General features: G+C 36.7%; 1 protein-coding gene across 1 annotated transcript; it reads left to right on the top strand.

Annotated features, from left to right (window-relative positions):
• Window positions 1-1877, top strand: Dnz1 (DNZDHHC/NEW1 zinc finger protein 11). Its single transcript, XM_073964985.1, has 4 exons — window positions 1-383; window positions 447-650; window positions 707-934; window positions 992-1877. The coding sequence occupies exons 1-4, from the start codon at window positions 268-270 to the stop codon at window positions 1266-1268; spliced, it is 825 nt and encodes a 274-aa protein (XP_073821086.1). The 5' UTR covers window positions 1-267; the 3' UTR covers window positions 1269-1877.
• The last annotated feature ends 17798 nt before the right edge of the window (window positions 1878-19675 follow it).

Below are 19675 nucleotides of genomic sequence, written 5' to 3'. Positions count from 1 at the left end.
CGGCGGCACGCCGCCGACTGATAATCGACCCGCTTGCATCGGTTTTCTGACGGATAAAAACAATAAAAGATAGAGTTGATAGAGTTTGCTGACGGATAAAAACATAAAAACATAATTTGTATATGGAAAAATTGGACATACAAACTTCTACCTGTAATACAAAAATCAACCGGAGTTAATTGTGGATTAATGTGTTCTAAAGTAGACCTCGCCTCCTTACAATATTATATTGTACATTAGCAAACTTCAGCAAATAGGCGAGACACGATGAGGTTTGTGAAGGATCCTTGCGGAATTGCTTGTTTAATCATAACTTATTTAATGGTATTATATGCGGACTATGTGGTAATGCGATGGATAATTCTGCAGACGATGCAAACAAGGTAATATTCTTTTTGATTGACAAATCTACGTTATTATGATAACTATTGTTTTCTTTAAAATAGTATATGGGGCCCTATACATGTAATTTTCTTCAATACGGTGGTTTTTCTACTTGCACTGTCTCATTTAAAAGCAGTTTTAGCCGATCCAGGCCTAGTGCCTCTACCAGTGAATCGTTTAGATTTCTCAGATTTGCATACCGTGGGCAAGAACAACGGAAACAGTCACAATGACTGGACAGTATGCACACGATGTGAGACTTACAGGTAATTTAAGAAGCAACCTAATAATATGGTCTTAAATAAATCTTCAAATCATGTAGGCCTCCGAGAGCCCACCATTGTCGTATTTGCAAACGTTGCATCCGACGAATGGATCATCACTGTCCATGGATAAACAATTGCGTTGGTGAACGTAACCAGAAATTTTTCCTCCAGTTTCTGGTATACGTAGGTATACTAGCACTGTATTCCATAGCTTTGGTGGTTGGGTCCTGGATATATCCTTGTGTGGAGTGCGAATCAGATACACTAGAATCGCAGACAAGACTGTAAGACATTTGTAACAATTATTTACGCAGAATAAAATGTAACGTATATTGTTTCAGATTACACAGCGTAATATTGCTATTGGAATCGGCTTTGTTTGGTCTATTCGTTTTGGCTATAATGGTGGATCAAATGCATGCCATCTTACACGACGAGACGGCAGTAGAGCAAGCCCAACAGAAGGGATCGTACAGGCCGAATAGACGTAAAATGTATCTTCTGGCAGATGTGTTTGGTAGGGGCCATCCTTTGTGCTGGCTTTGTCCGTGTACCAGTTTTACATCCTCATCCACGTTACGTTACTATGACACGCCTCTTCTAAGTCATGACGTCTAACTTTGAGAGATCTCAGCATATATTCATAATTAATGAATATATTCTCTTGTATGGGAGACAAAAGTGATATTTGTAATATAGGAGATATTCCTTAGAATTTCCACTCCGTCTATGTACCAATTATTCCGGCAAAATGGGAGGTACATAATTTTTTCAAAAGGATAGCGATTCCTATTGGAATGTGACTGTTTTTCTTAAAATATTAGTTTTTAAATTATATAGTATATTTGTGTTTGCAGTCCCTATACTATAAGTTTTATTTATTTACATTTTAAACAATATTGTTACTCAACATTCAATATCTCACATTAAAAGTGTGGCAAACAGATTATAGTTATTCAGAACGTGGCTGTATTGAACCTAATAAAGACCGACAAAACAAATATACATTAGAAGAGAGTCAATTTCACAGGTCACTTTCATATAGGTTTGCTTACTGAAAACCGAATTGCATTTTCCCTGTCACCTCACTTTGAGTGTGAGTAAATGTATGTATATCTATGTATGTCGTAGAAGTCCAATTGTATGTATGTATTGTAATGAAACCAAAGCAATGTCTTAATAAAAAAATTTGTAATTGAATTAAAATTACAAATATCGATAAGAAAATTTATAATTTTATAGATAAAAGATTATTGATATTTAAAGTCCTTACCAATTCTCTCTCATCTATAGAGATTAGATTTGAATATTGTTACGAAATTTCAAACACCATCGATTTATTTAATTTATTTCCATTTTATAAGTGACAAAGACGTAGTGGAACAAGTTATTTTGTGATTAAAATCGCTTATGATTTAACAAATGATAATGGTAAGCTTGCGTGCACGTTTATTTAAAAGAAGTTTATAATGACTAATATTGTTTATTCCATTTTAGAAAAATCGAATAAACACATTACTAAAAAGGGCGGCGTATTATAATCTTCGGAAATATAAAATTCAGCAGTGAATTAAATTTAATTAAATTGGAATTAATTAAATTAATTTTAAATCAAAATTTTAATAATATAAAGACCAATTTTTTTAATAAAGCAGCCCTTATTTATATTGAGACTTTTTAGGGGAAATAATCAGAATATCGAATCAAACATCCGAATAGCTTCCGATTCTCGGATCGAACATCTCGATTTTTTGTCAGAATTTGTTCCACAAATTTTCAGAGTCTCGAAACAAATATCCAAAAAGAATTCTATGTTCTGTCAGTTTTCGAAGATATCTTCAGAGTTTTGTCCGACAATCAAAATTTCCCTCCGAATTTTCTTTCGAATTCTATACGAATTCGTCTGGAAACTTGAATGTTCTTTTCGAATTTCCCTCGACAAAACGTTCGGAAGTGTTTTTTTATGCGAATACGGAATCAGAAATGGAAACTTCTGCAGATATTTTGTCTGAATTTGGTAGGATCTCGGCAAAAATTGTTTAGTGGGATGATATGTAAACATTAGAATGGAAATTAAAAAATTCATGATTTTCAATATATTTAATAAAATGTAGAAAAATATTCAGCCTCATTACGGTTGGCGTAGTCGTATGCGTTCAAGTGTCGTAGTTTACATTTTTTATATGGTGAAAATTATATAATACGCACATTCTTTTTATTTTATAGCATCTTACATCCATAAAATATAGAAAGAAACTTATTCATTATTCCCAGGACGGATTTCTTGGGTTATAAATAAATAAAATCGGTATCCCGTCACGTTTTTTGACGACAGCATATAAAAATGTAAACAAATCAATTTCAAAAGAATTTTTTGGCAATGTTTTGGTCTGTTCCAGAACTGCAAGAATCTACTAATTTTTACTATTTTTTGCGATAACATAAAGGAAGAAATGTTATCGTAGTAATGTTGTATTATACTATGCAACGCTGTTGGCAAACATAATTTTTGTGTATAAAGGAACAGGAACTTTTTAAGTTTGTAACGAATTTAAAAATTGTACGTTGTTGTCCATTCGGAATAACTTTAGTTAGGGTTTAACGAGTATATCGCTAGTTTTACTTATTCCTAATGATCGCTAGAACTCGTATTTTGCATATTTTTAAAAAAAAATCAAAAAGATAAATTCGGATATTTTTATCGATTATTACATATTTTTGCGTGTTATTACATATCTTTACCATAAATTTCCGAAGGCGTATCTCCAAAAAAATAAAATTCGTTTTTTGATTGAATATAAGACTAAAACTAAAACACATGCCCTTGCAAAATTTGAAGCTTCTACGTTCAAAAATAACGATCCTATTCAAGAAAAGGCATTTCGGAAAATGGAATAGCATTGCAATAATTTGGCATTTATGTACAGTTAGTCAACTTAATTATTGCAAAACCAAAAATTATTACAAAATTGAAAATAAAACTCCATTTTATTGGTATAAATAAATATTATTAATATTTCTGTTAACAGTTTAATTCATACACATGTTTATTAATAAAATAAAATAAAAAAGGAGCTAAATTTCACTAAAAAATTCTTAAAATTAACAAAAAGGAGAAATACTCATTATTTGCACTGTCAACTAAAGAATTGCAAAATTCAGAACTTTTTCAGTCTTACACGGTATTTTTCGAAAATTTGGTTCTAATATTTCGTATGCCCATTTGGGCATCAATAACAGCTTGTAAACGTCTCTGAATTTAATAAATATGTTTCGGAATGTCGTATTCCATGATATTTTTTGCCATTCTTCTTTAATGCATTTCATTTAGTCCCTCCTGTTATTGGGCGACCTATTCCCGACTTTTTTGATCAGGTGTACCCATGAATTGTCGATGTTGGGTTAATATTTAGGCTTTGGACTGGGGTGTCAATGACTTTTTTGCAGTTGTATAACAACCAAGTCCTACATAAATACGATTTATGCTTAGGGTCGTTGTCTTGGTAGTACTCATATTGAAATTTTTTGGGTTAACAGGTCCAAATTTCTTGACGTTTTTGGTTAAATCATTTGTGAAACATTTAAACAAACGTCCTCTGTCATTGTAGAAGGGGGTTTCGCAATACTTTTTGGTGCCCATCGTGATATAACAACATAATTTTAGTCTCATCACAAAATATAACGTAATCCCAATACTTAAGATGGCGTGAAAAATTGTATCAAGTCCGCATAGTTTCTATATGTTGTGCTGGGAGGGCAATGGTTTTTACCTAGTCACTCATGATGAAGGCTTGTTATTACTGACTTTTCCATGTGAAACACTCCGAATACTATTTTGATTAGAAAAAGCAATTATCTGGTGCTGCTTTAGGGACTTTCGTCAATTTCTTAAATCAGTCTCCTGCCAATTCGTGGATTTACTACTTTTGGCCTACAATGTGACGTCTTTAGTTTGAACCTGCCTTCTCTCTCGGTGCGGTATATGATGTTGCATATAGTTATCAGAGGTGATTTTAGCGATTTCTGTGGCGTATTTACCATTATTATAATTGGAATACCTGAGTTTCTCTTTTTCTGAATATACCGCCTATGTTACACACAGAACAATTAATTTATGATCAAAAATTATGGATTTACATGTCCACATTCCATAAAATCATAAAAATCCTTAATTAAAAAAATCGCTGGGAAAATCCCACGATTTTTCTGCACATTCTTTCATTTTGCAATTATTTAGTTGACACCACAAAAACCAGGTACCTATACTTTTTGCCCGTTGTTTTTGTAATTTATGACCGATTTCAGCACTTAAATCAACAGATATGTACAAAAAACCCAACATTATTGAAAGAATTTCTTGTAGTAATTCCCAATTAAAAATCTAAATGTTTAACAATTCATCGTTTGCAATAGTATAGTTGACTAACTGTATGTACGTTTGTGTGATCGTTGTCGTAGTCGGTGAGGAGACGAACACGATTTCAATAGAACGTTAGTCATCTGATTAAAAAACCCGAAGGTTATATTACGAAAATGAATAAAAGTTGTTAAGATTGTATATATTATGATTATTTTCCAATATATTTTAATAATTATTACCAAAAACTCTTTTGAAATTAGGTGTGTACGATAACTTTCCCAGCAATATTTACTCAGTCAGTTCCAGCAACCTCTCTCAGTGAATTTTACTCTCTCAAGCAAGAAAACTTGCAGAATGTTATCGAACAACATTTTGGAAAAACTTGCAAGAAAGTCAGCTGTTTCCGAATATGTATGAAAATTGGGTTTGCTTCTTTTGATATTTTAAACCAAATGGAACAAAAATATACATTTTTAAATTGCATTTGAACAAATGCTCTGTTTACACAAAAAATCCGTCTTCGGAATCATGAAATAGTTTTGTTTCTTTCGATATTTTATGGACCAAAGATGCTAAAACTTACAACAATTGTCGTATTCTATAATTTTCCATCATATAAGAAAATGCAAAATCCGAAGTCTACTAATGACATATTTTACAGTACATTTTGTATGCTTTTATTAAGCAAACACATGCCGATTATAAATATTTGCAATAATTTTGTCATGTAGATGTCTCAAAATATGAAATTTCATAAAAATATGAAATTTCTTGAAACTTTGAAAACTCCCACACTGTTTGCTGAGGAGATTTTTCCCACAAAAAGACGCAAAATCCTCCCACAATTCAAGATAGAGAATGCATACTTTTTTCCCATGGGAACAAATTCCCAATTCGAACTTCGTTCAGAATGAGGGGAGATGGGAAATGGGAAAAAACTCCCTCAGATGGCGCAGGCAATATATTAAAAATAGGGGGGAAACTGGTTGTAATAAGGGGGAAAGCAGGGTTCGTGAATTCACTTTTGATTGTTGATTAGGGGTTCGTGAATTTGTGTTCACTCAATGTGGGAATGGGAAAAAATTCACAACTCCCATGCGTTCAGAATAGGGCTGATACTGAAAACAAGGTGACAGATTCATTTTACAACAATGGATTGTTCTGAAAAGTTATATATCGACACCTCCAAATAATAGTATGCTAAGTCTGAAAAGTGAGTTTTGCAGGAGAACTCTCAAAGTTTACAGTTTTCTTTGACCTTCACTACAATTCTGAGTAAACATTTGTTTATAACTTCTGTTCGGATTGACCGATCATTACCAAAATTTGACAGAATTTAAGTTAAAGCACGTAAAATGTAAAAATGTAAAAAACTTGAAAACATGCTAAGTCGACTTAGCATACTATTGTTTGGAGGCGTCGATATTACATTCCAGCGAGTATTTTTCTCAAAGATAACATTACGAAAAATTTATCAGTTTTGATGATATGGTGCTAAATGTATACAAATTATGGAATTTCTAGATATATTATAAAATTTGAGGCAGTAACTGTAGTTTTTAGAGTTCATTATTTCTCCAAATAGTTTATTCTTGCCCTTATCTACAAATTTGCTTCAGAGGTCAAAAGAAGATTCGCATTGGTTTCAGAGATATAGCCCGGAGTTGCTTGAAAAAGTCAATATTTAACTATGTTTAGATGGGGCCATAAAATCCAAGCTGGATCTGATACAACAAAACCAAGCTAGGGTTTTTGTCGGTTGGGTCTGTACTTTCAAAAAATCCTCAGTTCAAATTGTTTGCACAAGATTACCTTAAAAATGTTGCACAGTATTATTGATGTCAACCCAACTGGGTTGTCGATAAACGTGTTATCGATCAGGTTTTTTCAAACTTGTGAACTCTGTATTAATGCCAAAGGCACAATTCGCCAAAAAAAAACTATTTTAAAATAATAAGTTCAGTGGAATTATTTTTTGATGGTGAAGAAAATGTACAGGACATGACATCTATTAGAAGAAATTTAAGGGACAAGTCGAATTTATTGGAATTGTCATCTGCACTGTAAGTTGAAGCTCATGTTGGAAAGATCTGTATAATCATTAAATTATTTTATGTTTAAGGCGTATTTTCGATTGAAAAGGATGCCGTAGTTTACATTGTGGAAACGTTAAATGATGACTTCAAAATAAGTTACAGATCAACGGCAATACCCCCACTTCTAAAGTGTGCGCTGCGTTGAGATTTTTTGCGGAGGGAAGTTTCCAAAAGTCCCATGACAATGATTACAACAATTGCATTGCTTAATCTATTTTGTCGAACGTATTGAAGGAAGTTGTCCACCATAAGGGCCGGAACAGAATCAATCGTAGCTTGCTTTGCTTGCTTCGCCAAATGTCAAATTAGGTATTAAGGTTTGTGGCAATCCCACAATTTTTAAAAACAAATGTCAGGGCCAAACCTATACCTCTGCGTGCTGCGCGTGCGTTCAAAAATACAAAAACAAAATACAGGTATTTCAATTTGAACATGTATTTCCGCGAAATTCTGAAACACATTTTGGTTCAAAACGTTGGGTCTCTTGCTATGAGGAAAATCAAAAGTCTAAAAGATCCAGTGTAAAGTGAATTTGTCACTAGTTCTATAACTGCCATTAAAACTAATTAATATCCTGTGGAGAATCTTAAATACAGCTTTAGTTATATTTTGTTCATAAATATTAAGAATCTTTTACACAGTTCCACTTACTTTTGCGATATAACAGCCTGTTTCACTATGTCGAACGAAAATGAAAACGAAAGAAAAACAACTAAACTCGTGTATTATATTCAAATTTTGTAGTTGTTTTAAAGCAAGCACAAAGTCAATATTGCCATGAAAACCAAAGTTTAGGTGTTTTTCGTTTGCATTCATTTTCTTTCGACATAGTGAAACAGAGTGGGATTCTCTAACGCATTTTTTGGTTATCGACAAAAATCGTTAAAATTAAAATGCTTAGTCGCAAAGTTCTACCGATAGCAACATTGATGTCAACTTTTATTTAAACTTTTCATTCATAATATTGCGTTTTAATTTGACCGATTTTTGTCGGTAACCAAAAAATGCCTGCAGGCCATGGTAGAATAAGAAGAGGTAGCAGCAATACACAGCTGACTGAACTGGGTTGTAACGTTAGTGTCAAATTTCATATGACATTTTATACATTTATTTCTATTTCGATGTACATTAGGGACATATATTTTTTGAGAAAAAAATGATGATATGTAACCTCCTCCAAGTTCGAACTATAAGCCGCGCAGTAAATCACCGCTTGTAGAGGCGATACAACGTTTGTTAATATGTGAGGTATTTTGTTAAAATTTAAAAAAATAAAGCCCTAATAAACATGTGCTTCTTTGATTTCTAAAACAAAACATTGAAACAGCTTCTCCTTTTTCTATGAATTTCCAGCGACCCCAAACTTTTCTGCAAGAATTCTACTTCCTGCGAGAATTTATGCATTTAGTGGAATGATGTGGAAACACAAAAATTGAAAATGTAACGAATTTTCATTCATGTTTTCCAAAATGTTCAACCAAATGTGAAAAATTATTAGTTTTTTAAATTCCAATAATTTATAGACATTTCCTTGTTTTGTTTACAAATACAACTGGCAGTAACGTTACAAACAAAAACAAATTCCTTTGTGGTTGTTGTTCGAGTTGTATTTGTTGTAGTATTAACTTTACCTTATATTTGTTTTACCATGACTGCAGGCTTTAAATGTTGGGTTTTTTGGGGTTCGAACGTACATTCTATTATGTATGCAAATATCACACACTTTTTATTGTTATCACTAGACATCGAATTTTTGCATGTTTTTATTTCTTATCCGATTGGACTTACATTTTGGGTACATTTTTCGATATTTGGGCAAAGATGTAAATATAATAAGATGGGAAAAGTCAATTGTTAAAATTTGTCAATAGTTGGAGTTAAGCTCTGTTGTTACGATATCATAACAACATTATGTTAAGTAGTTAACCATTTCAGGCGTTTTCAACCGCCAAGTTCATATTCAATGAACTGGAAACTGCTATGCCCCGGTCCACACTAGCGTGAATTTCATTAAAAAATTTCATGAAATTAGGTGTTCTTAAATCGAATTCCCCACTACAGCAATTTTATGATTTTACTCTACTATTGACGTCGATCTAGAGACGCATAATTTCATATCCAAATTTCAGTGAAATTACTGTAGTGTGGCCCGGGACTATGGAATACAATCCTGAGTCCAACTTTTTTGCTTTTCTACAATTTGTATTAGCCGAATTGTGCTTTAATGGGGTTTTTATCATTAACATAAGCTGTGTATTTTTACGTGATAATTTGTAATAATTATTACTAATGTTGCAGATTGACAGTTGTATAAAGGAAAAGTTGCCGAAAAAATGTTTCAGCAACATTTAGTAAGTAAAAAGACACCCCTATACCCCTGTTGTTGGTAAAATGTTTATATACTTTGTTTCATAAACATTTGTGCATTATGCATCTTTTCCAGTCTTTACAGTTCTATGTCTTTGATTTGGGGCCATATCAAAAACATGCAACAAATATGCAAATGTTTATGAAACAAAGTATATAAACATTTTATCAACAACAGGGGTATGTTAATGTTAAAAACACTATTAAAGCGCAATTCGGCTTATACAAATTGTAGGAAAGCAAAAAGTTGGACTTAGGAATGTATTCCATAGCAGTTTCCAGTTCATTGAATATGAACTTATAGCCCATTTAGATATGACTTCATTAGCCGGATTTAGCACATTATCAGGTTTTATTTGCTAAATCCAGCCAAAATCTACCAGATTCCCCATACAAAAATAAATCCTCGTATTGAGTGGATTTGTTTTAAATCTAGCATAAATATGTAAAAATTTGTAAACAAGGCGGAAAAATTTAATTTGTTTTGATGTACAAAGTTGATTTTAATCAACCAACTAATATTATTTACGATGTCTAAAAGATAAAATTATTCGTTTATTTATTTTAGATGGGCAAACTGCGATAAAATAATTCTTTATTTGCTCTTTAGTTAGCATTAGTAGCATAATTTGCTAACATTTTCAGTATTAAACAATAAATTTGTAATTTGACGTATGTTTTTTGAGACGAATTCAATTTACAAAAAATTCTTTTGCCGTTTCAAATTCGATCAGATGGCCTGACGCATCTACCTTGGTAATTGTGCTATGAATAAAAATCAGCTGACTGCCATTTAAATCCTCCAAAATGTATATCTAAATGCAATGAGATTTGTACTGGATTTATTAAATCCAGTCGAGGATTTATGGCTAGTCTAAATGAGCTATTAGCCGTTGAAAACGGTTAACTACTTAACCGAATGTTGTTATGATATCGTAACAAAAGAGCTTAACTCCATCTTTTTATTATTAATGACCTGTTTCACTAAGACGATTCGAATTCAAATTCGCTCGAAATACTACGAAACATCTGGTTTTTGAAAAATATTTGAATTGTTTTTATTTTCAATCAAACAAACATTTCCTACAACAACAGGAGTTTGGTAATAATTCGAACTAATATGAATTCGAATCGTCTTAGTGAAACAGGCCATAAACTATGCAAAAATATAAAATTTTATAAACATTTGATTGAATATTTTGAAAAACATGAATGAAAACTCGTTAGATTTTCAATTTGAATGTTTCCATATCATTCCACTAAATGCATAATTTCTCGCAGAAAGTAGAATTTTTGCTGGTAATTCATTGAAAAAGGAGAAGCTGTTTCAATCGTTTGCTTTGAAAACAAAAAAGCACATGTTTATTAGGGCTTTATTCTTTTCAAGTTTAACAAAATACCACACATATTAACAAATATTGTACAGCCTCTATAAGCGGTGCTTTAGTGTGCGGAGGAGGTTACGTGTCAATGATATGAAGGAGTCTGTATGGGAAATAGTTTTTTTTATGAATAAATTTGTTCTTCAAAAAATATATATCCCTAATATATGTACATCGAACATAGAAATAAATATATAAAAATTGGTATGGAATTTGACACTAACATTACAGCCCAGTTCAGTCAGCTGGGTATTGCTGCTACCTTTTCTTGTTCTACCATGGTAAAACTCAATATTTTCTTTGTCTTAATTTGTAGTTTGAGTTCAACTCATAGGGAACAAATCAATTTCGGATTTTTTAACAATTTCGGATTAAACTGTTTAATCTTGTTAGATTATAATGTTGAAAAAATTTGAGCACAATTGGAATATGTAAATGAAATGTAAATATGAAGCTATGAAAATCTCGATTTTTTGACTATTTGGCGACTTCTGCGAGCCATATCTGTGGTTAAACCCATTTGCCCGTATTATGCATTAAATTAAAGGTCATTCATTCTCCCCAATATTAGAGTTGATAAGCCTGCTTCTGAGCATGCTATCAATCCAGTCTATTAGGATAGAGGGGACACCCAGTGATTCTAGAGAGGAGTGGATGGATTCGAGTTTCACGTTGTTAAAGGCGCCCTCTATATCCATAAAGGCAGCCAAGGTGAAATTCGATTCATCCAGATTCTTCTCCATATAACCCACGACACTATGTAGCGCTGTTTCTGTTGATTTCCCTTTAATATAAGCATGTTGTGAGTTGCTTATAAGGTCTTGGCTGAAGAAAGTTCTAACTTCTAAGTCTAACAACCTTTCCAAAGTCTTTAAGAGAAAGGAGGAAAGACTAATCGGCCTGTAGTCCTTCGGTAGCGAGTGACTTGGTTTCCCAGCTTTGGGAATATAGGTCACTGTTACCTCTTTCCACGGCGCCGGTATGTGCGATAGTAGCAGACAAGCCCTAAAAATCTTCTGAAGCATCGCTGGAATGATACCATCAGGTCCAGGAGACTTATATGGCTGAAAGGTACTTATCGCCCATGAGATTTTGTGATAGCTTATTAATCTGTTGACAAGAGCCAACTCCCCCGGAGTGCGGATCCTGGTTTTGCCCACACCAGGTATGCTCGAGCTGGCATCCTCACTTCCAGGGAAATGTGTTCCTGTCAACAGATCTAAAGTCTCTAGAGCGGAGTTAGTCCAGGTACCGTCATCCCGTTTGATGCTCCCAAAGGGGTTTGGGTCCTTCGAGATCACCTTACGGAACCTCGCTGCTGCATTAACCACCTCTATTGATTCACTAAAACTTATCCACGAGTCTCTCTTAGCTTTCCTGATTTAACTTTTATACCGGTTGATACTCTCTCAATAGAGATTCCAATCGGTATCAGATTTGGTGTTGTTAGCTTTATTATAGGCTTTCCTGCCGTTTTTCCTAAGCTTTGCTAGCTCTTTTTTCCACCAAACTGGTTGAGTTCCCCTACCAGGATAAGATAATGAGCTAGACTTCTCATAGCAACCCTGGAGGACACGCGTAAGATCCACCACTTGGGAGTTGAAGTTTTCCCAGTTTGTCCTCCTTGGATTCCTATGAGGCAGTTGCCGTTTACTTCCATAGTGAACTTGAAAGTGTATCGCTCTGTGATCTGAAAATAAACACTCCTCCGATACTCTCCAGTCCACTATGTCTGTATCTTCCATATTTGTAAGGGTTAGGTCGATGACCTCCTCTCTTACCATATAATGGAAGGTGGCAGTATTACCCCTATCACTTCCGTTACACATGCCAGTGAATTGGTGCCAATTGAGTACATGTATTATACTCGAAAATGCCGAAAAAGTGTTCGACTGGCATGCAGTTTTCTTGTGTGTTTACACATGCCAGTGCAAGTTTAATTTCAAAATTATTTTAAGCCGCATTAACATACAAAAGTGCATTATATTTCAGATTTAAAACACAACTCACAACATATTTTATTACTTTTTATTTTATTTCGTTTTAAAAATATTGTTTTCAATAATAAACATAATGAATCTGGTATTGCCGCCTTTTCAATATTTTATAATCCCAGAGGGGAAATTATTTATCAACCTATATTTGCATGAAAAACATCAAAATTATGTCTTTACTAAACACTAATATATTGCAGCTACCAAGACGTATTATTTGTGTTTCCTAATCTTTTTGAAAATATGCATTAAATCTTTGCATTCTTAAAATGAACAAAAATGTACATTGATTAAAAAATAGTCTCGCAACTCTTTTTTCATTTTCGACATATCACTGGCAGCCAGCTCAAAATTTTGCTGGCATGAAAAATCTAGTGCCAGTGGAGTCGACAATTCAAAAAATGTAATTGTGGTAGTAAAACATTGTGTATGTATTGAATTTTTCGAACTGTCACTGGCATGTGTATAGGTTGGGTATTACATACTCGTAGATTATTAACTAAAATAAAATCGAATATGGACTCACCTCTCGTATTGGTGTCGCTGCTTCCCCAGTGGAAGTGGTGAGCATTTGCATCACAGCCCATCACTAACCTGCAATTGCCCGTCGTCTCCTCCACTAGTTTGCGCACCAATCCGCTTGGTGGGTCGGGTGCCTCATACGGCATGTTGACCGAGGGTAGCACTAAATCCCTACCGGTAACTTCGTCTAGCCTCACTACAGTCGTATCGCCATCACTGTAATTGTAGAGTTGGATAAGATTAACAGCCTGTTCATGCACGTCGACCGAAAGGTTTTTCGCGCTTCGAAAGTGGAAAAAAATCATTTTCTGTTCATGTAAACGCCTTCGAAACGAAAATCTATGCGACCGACAAACCATACGAAATAACACGTAAAAGTACACTTTTCCATTAAATTTGGGTTTATGTATTTCGAAAGGACTGTCTTTTATAGAAAGAGAATATCAAAATCACTCACTTGCTTTGTAGCTGCCGAGTAGAACGTAAACTCGCGAATAACACCGAAAATCTTAAAACAAATTGATGCAACACAATCTTGAAACAAAATAAAAATTTTATAGACACGTTTTAATGGGGGTTTCATTCACTATTTTGAAGAAATCAATAAAATAATTCAAAATATCGACACATTTTATTTTTCAAACAAAACAAATCGCACATATTCCAATGTTTGTATGTATATGTGGATTTTGTTTTCATTTCTCATTTGGCTCTCATTTATAGAACATAGTTGTACAAATGTACATTCAAATTAGTAGTATTTCGCATAGGATACGTAACGGCAGTCGCACGATAGTTTGCGAAATACATGAACGCATTTTTAGACGGAAGTGCGTGACTGCTTTCCTTTCGTACAGGTTTCCGTGCGACATACATGAACAGGCGGTTAGACTTTTCCTAGCTACAATACAGGTTCTTACCTTGTCTCCATTATTCGTGTGGAATAGGGAGAAGTGCTTATCGTATAGTCCAGAAACCCTATTTTTATATAAATAGGGTTCCTGGACCAAAGCGATGTATATTGCAGAGTCTGTGAGGGAGAGAATGAGTTCGGCAACCGCGGCCTTACAGTGGTGCAGATTGATCTGCACTACCCGAAGGCCATGTTGCCGAACTACTTTACTGCGACCTCGAGATCCGGAACCGAAGTCCACCAGAGCCGAAGAACAGCACTCCCCCCAGTCTCTGATATAGTCCGCACTCTCACTATCAACGGTGAATCGCATCACCATGCCGTCCCTCTCCTTGAAATGTTTGAGAAGCCTCCAACCCACAACGGAGAGACCTCTGTTCTGCTTCTTCAGCATCTTAACCACTTCCCGTGCATCAGAGTCAGGAGGAGGCACCCACGTTGTGGCTACGACTCTCCTGGGTATCTCATCAGCAGGGACCGCGGCCAGCCTGCAGCCATCCCAGAGTTCACCAGCACCCTCTATTAGCTGGATAAGGAAGTCTCTCGACTCCTCATCCTGACAATAGAGGATTTTGATGCCTCTTTGGACAACCGCCCTGCCGAAGCCGTTCTTCCCGGCATCTACCTAATCAGAGGTGATTGCTCTCCTAATGAGGCGTTCCACTGCGAGCCAGTGCGAATCGCTGATCCTCCCGTCCAGATCAGCCTTATCGATGATCGCCACTCGGAGATTCTCCGGAGCGATCATCCCTTCTGAGCTCGCTGGCTTCGGTGTCCTGCCATCAGAAGGCTGTGGGGGTATCAGACCTGGGTCGGCTTTTCTGGTCTTCCCTGGTTGAGCCCTTTCTGCCTTCTTATAACCGGTCCCCTGTGAGTTCGAGTCCATGTGGTTGCTTGGTCGACGGTCCACCACCCTCTAAGCGACAGGATGCGGATCTTCAGAAGACCTGAACCTCTTAACGCATTCCTGCGCAGATGTCTTTGAATGTCCGCCCTGTTTCGAGGTCGATGGGCCATCTCTCGCCACCGCCCCATGGCTACTCACAGTGCCAGCACTGCTCTTAGTACCAGAAGGGTGAGGTCTAGCAGGTGTCGATGGCTTTACGGTGGTCTGTTGCACAGCCCTCTGCACAGTCGTCGCCCCTGCTAGATCTACACCTTTTTTACCCCGGCCAACTTCGAAACGGGAGGGATCACACCAGTGTTTCCCTTACGTTCCGTCGTCTTTGGGGCCAGTGGAGCCAAACTGCCCGATCCTACCGTGGTCATCAAAGATGTCAGCAAAGGACTCGCGCAGTTTGACAACACAGGATTTACGTTTTTCCCTGCAGAGGTTGTCTTTGTCACAGCCGCTGAGCTGGCAACTGAAGCCTATGCGGTAGCTTAATCCTGAACTTGTTGGCCTGCCGTTGTTTGATCTGATGGAAATTTCTCCAGAAATATTCAAACTAGCAACTGCCGAAATTCCTTATTGGCTTTATTATCTCGAATTCAGTACTACTTACGTATTTTGTTGTTATGGCCTTTAATCTAATGCCTAATACGGGTAAATAGCTTTAACCACTCTAGAGATATGGGTCGCCGAAGTCGCCAAATAGCCAAAAATCGAGATTTTCAAAACTTCGAGGCCCCAGTGGCACGTGTTAACATATTGTTACGGAATTAGATTTAACTAATCTCCGTGTAGACGTTGTTTTATTCCCCGATACGATTTGTACCAAATAAAATAGGGTTCGTTTTAGATTACGTTTCTACAATGCTTTATTTACTTTATTACACTTATTCAGAACCGACTTTAATTACAAAGCACACAGCAAGTCTCTAGTTAGCACGCAGCTACTCTTTTACCGATCTGTTCAGTTCAACGCTTAAAACACAACTACTCCGTCATTGCCAGTTCCCCTGCATTTATATCCCAAAGTCTCCCTGTTCGAGAAATATCTAGAGCATATGGCAACACCTCGAATCTGTACAACGAACACACAGACGCACATTCGCACTAAGCGAACAACCATACTCACATACATACATGGGGGATGATCAATGACGTAATTACAACAACAAATAAATGTAAGAAAAGAAGTGACAAACTAAACAATAATTACATGACTATGGCAAAACAAAATAAAAGCACATTATTGAAAGGTAAAGTAACATCCAGAATAATGAAGAGAGTTCTACATGGTAGTTGTTGCTGCTTAAATAAAGTAACTGCGTAATAAAAACTTTACGTTACAATTCAAATTTTTAAATTAACGGAAATTAAACTAAACTAACTTAAACCTATCAGTTACATTCGTAACATTGCCTCCCGCTTAAGCCTGTTCGTCCCGAATAGGCACAGTTCCCTCTCGGTGATATGGGCATTGGTAACACTGCCTCCCGCTTAAGCCTGTTCCTCTTGACTAGACGCAGTTCTCGCTCCGTAGTGGTGGCAACCGATTTAGATGTACCCTCTACTGCGTCAGCTCTGGACTTCTGCTCTTCTGGACGTTGCTTTCTCTCCAGGAATCTTGACGTTATACCTTCCTTCTCGGTCACCCTCCTAAGTGCCACCTGGTCGTCATCGGACTTGTCCTTCCTTGTTGTACGGCCGCTTTTCGATGGACCTTTTCTCGACGTACATCTTCGCTTTCTCGTCCTCGTTGCTGGATTTTTCCGCTTTCCTACGGGCCAATTGTCGGCGGCTTCCACCTTCAGCGTACGGACATCGACAGCGATCTCGCCGGATTCTGCCTCTGGGCGATGTTTGCTTTTCTTGTTGTAGCCCACACTTATCGGTATTTCCACATTGGACCATGTCATCACACGGTGCTTTATGTCCAGATTGATATCGAAGGCAATCATGAAGTCTACACCAAGTATAACTTCGTCCACAATATCGGCCACTATAAAATCGAAATTTACCGATTTTCTACCCATGCTCAGCCTTCGGTAGGCCTTTCCATGCACCGTTGTAGTCTCGCCTGTGGCCGTTCTCAATTTGACTCCATTTAACGGCAAAACCTTCCCTTTTACCAAATCCGGTCTAATAATGGACTTTGTTGCACCGGTGTCCAATGTCAAGATACGCAATACACCATTGATGAAGCCTTTAACCGTTAGGTTGTGATTCTTCTGTTGGACTATGGCTATAGAGATGGTGGGACCATCGTTTTCTTCATCTGCCAGCGGCGCCTCGTGATTGACGGAATCCACTTTTGTTGATTCACCTGATGTCTCTCTTTCCAGATTCTTGGCCACCAGTTGGTCGTCGCTTTTTGAAGGCGGTGAGGTGGATCTGGGCCTTGCTTGTCTCAATCTGCATTCTCGGGCCAAGTGCCCAGTTTTCCGACAGTTGTAGCAAGTCTTTCTCGTTCTAGGAGCCCCTCGTTTCACATGCACTAGTGCATCCTTTAGCGGATCGACAACGGTCTGGGAATTGTTGTCCTCAACTTGCAGCCTCCTCACGTTGTAAGCTTTAGGTTTCACCAGCATCCTCGCGGTTTCTTGGGCCAGGGCAAATGACACGGTTTCTGCAAATGTTCCTATCGGTGCCGCATACGTCGCAAATTTTATCTCTGGATCACGAATACCACTTGCAAATGTCTCAATCTTTATGCGGTCCACCAATGGATGTGTCTCTCCTGGATATGCCAACTGCGCCAACCGCTCTATATCAGCCGCAAAGTCTTGTAAGGTCTCATTTGGCTTCTGGACTCTTCCCCTCAGTTCCATTCGGTAGATCTCTTGCTTGTGTTCACTACCGTACTTACGTTCAAGAGCAGCCATTATATCTCCATAGTTGTTCCTAGAAGCGGCGGGAATACTCTGTAATACGTCAGCAGCATCACCCTTCAATGCCATAAGGAGTGATACCGCCTTGTCGTTGTCGTTCCAAGAATCTCTAGCAGCCAATGTCTCGAACTGTAATTTGAACACATTTACAGAGGTAGAGCCGTCGAACACTGGAGGCTTAATTTTTAACGCGTTATGGATAGCTCTCCTGGACCGCCTTTAATTTCCAGTTCCGACATTTTCTTTTCTATGCCCAGAATCTTCTCATCTTTAGCCAGAAATTTCTCGTCAACAGACAAAATCTTTTTATCCAACTCTTTAATTTGTACCTCCATGTTTTCTACTCTCTTTTCAATCACCATCGTGATGTTTTCGAGTTTCTCGTTAATTGCTCTAGAATTTACCTCTAATTTCTCTTCCATGCCCTTAGCGATTTTTCTAGAGTTCTCTTCTAACTTTTCCTCCAATTTTCTGGAATTTTCTTCGCTCATTCGACAATTTTCTGCTTTCATTTCCATCACAAGTCTGGAAGTTTCTTCGCTCTTTCTGGAATTTTCTTCCATTTTATCATCTAATTTCTCCATCATTTTACAGTTGTCAGATTTCATTTCCAGCATCATCATAGCCAGCATTGATTTCAAATCGTCACCCCTGGCAGCTACCGACGAAACTTCCTCAACGCTGGATTCGCCCTTTGCCGATAACTCGACTTGCTCCTTCTCGAACTCATATTCATCGATGTTCATTCCACGGCGCTCGAACTCTTCCAACAAGCGTTTTTGTAGTTCGGCCTTGTTGCCAGTAGAACACAACTCCAACTTACTTAGCTCCTTCTTCAAGTCTTCCACTCGCAGATCCTTAAACTTCATTGTAGGATGATCGTAATCTCACTGCTGACACCAATTGTTACGGAATTAGATTTAACTAATCTCCGTGTAGACGTTGTTTTATTCCCCGATACGATTTGTACCAAATAAAATAGGGTTCGTTTTAGATTACGTTTCTACAATGCTTTATTTACTTTATTACACTTATTCAGAACCGACTTTAATTACAAAGCACACAGCAAGTCTCTAGTTAGCACGCAGCTACTCTTTTACCGATCTGTTCAGTTCAACGCTTAAAACACAACTACTCCGTCATTGCCAGTTCCCCTGCATTTATATCCCAAAGTCTCCCTGTTCGAGAAATATCTAGAGCATATGGCAACACCTCGAATCTGTACAACGAACACACAGACGCACATTCGCACTAAGCGAACAACCATACTCACATACATACATGGGGGATGATCAATGACGTAATTACAACAACAAATAAATGTAAGAAAAGAAGTGACAAACTAAACAATAATTACATGACTATGGCAAAACAAAATAAAAGCACATTATTGAAAGGTAAAGTAACATCCAGAATAATGAAGAGAGTTCTACATGGTAGTTGTTGCTGCTTAAATAAAGTAACTGCGTAATAAAAACTTTACGTTACAATTCAAATTTTTAAATTAACGGAAATTAAACTAAACTAACTTAAACCTATCAGTTACATTCGTAACAATATTTCATTTGTGCTCATACTTTGACAATCTTAAAATCTAACCAACCTAAACACTTT

The sequence above is a fragment of the Musca autumnalis genome, unplaced genomic scaffold (assembly GCF_047663935.1).
Source record: "Musca autumnalis isolate F117 unplaced genomic scaffold, ASM4766393v1 scaffold_2, whole genome shotgun sequence".
NCBI lineage: Eukaryota > Metazoa > Arthropoda > Insecta > Diptera > Muscidae > Musca > Musca autumnalis.
This window is presented reverse-complemented; position numbering and strand designations above follow the sequence as displayed.

Excerpts from the sequence above, each read along its gene's own strand:
- Dnz1 (XM_073964985.1), top strand. The coding sequence starts at position 268 with ATGAGGTTTGTGAAGGATCCTTGCGGAATTGCTTGTTTAATCATAACT. Across the intron at positions 651-706 it reads ACACGATGTGAGACTTACAG|GCCTCCGAGAGCCCACCATT; the intron begins GTAATTTAAGAA and ends CAAATCATGTAG. Across the intron at positions 935-991 it reads CTAGAATCGCAGACAAGACT|ATTACACAGCGTAATATTGC; the intron begins GTAAGACATTTG and ends ATATTGTTTCAG.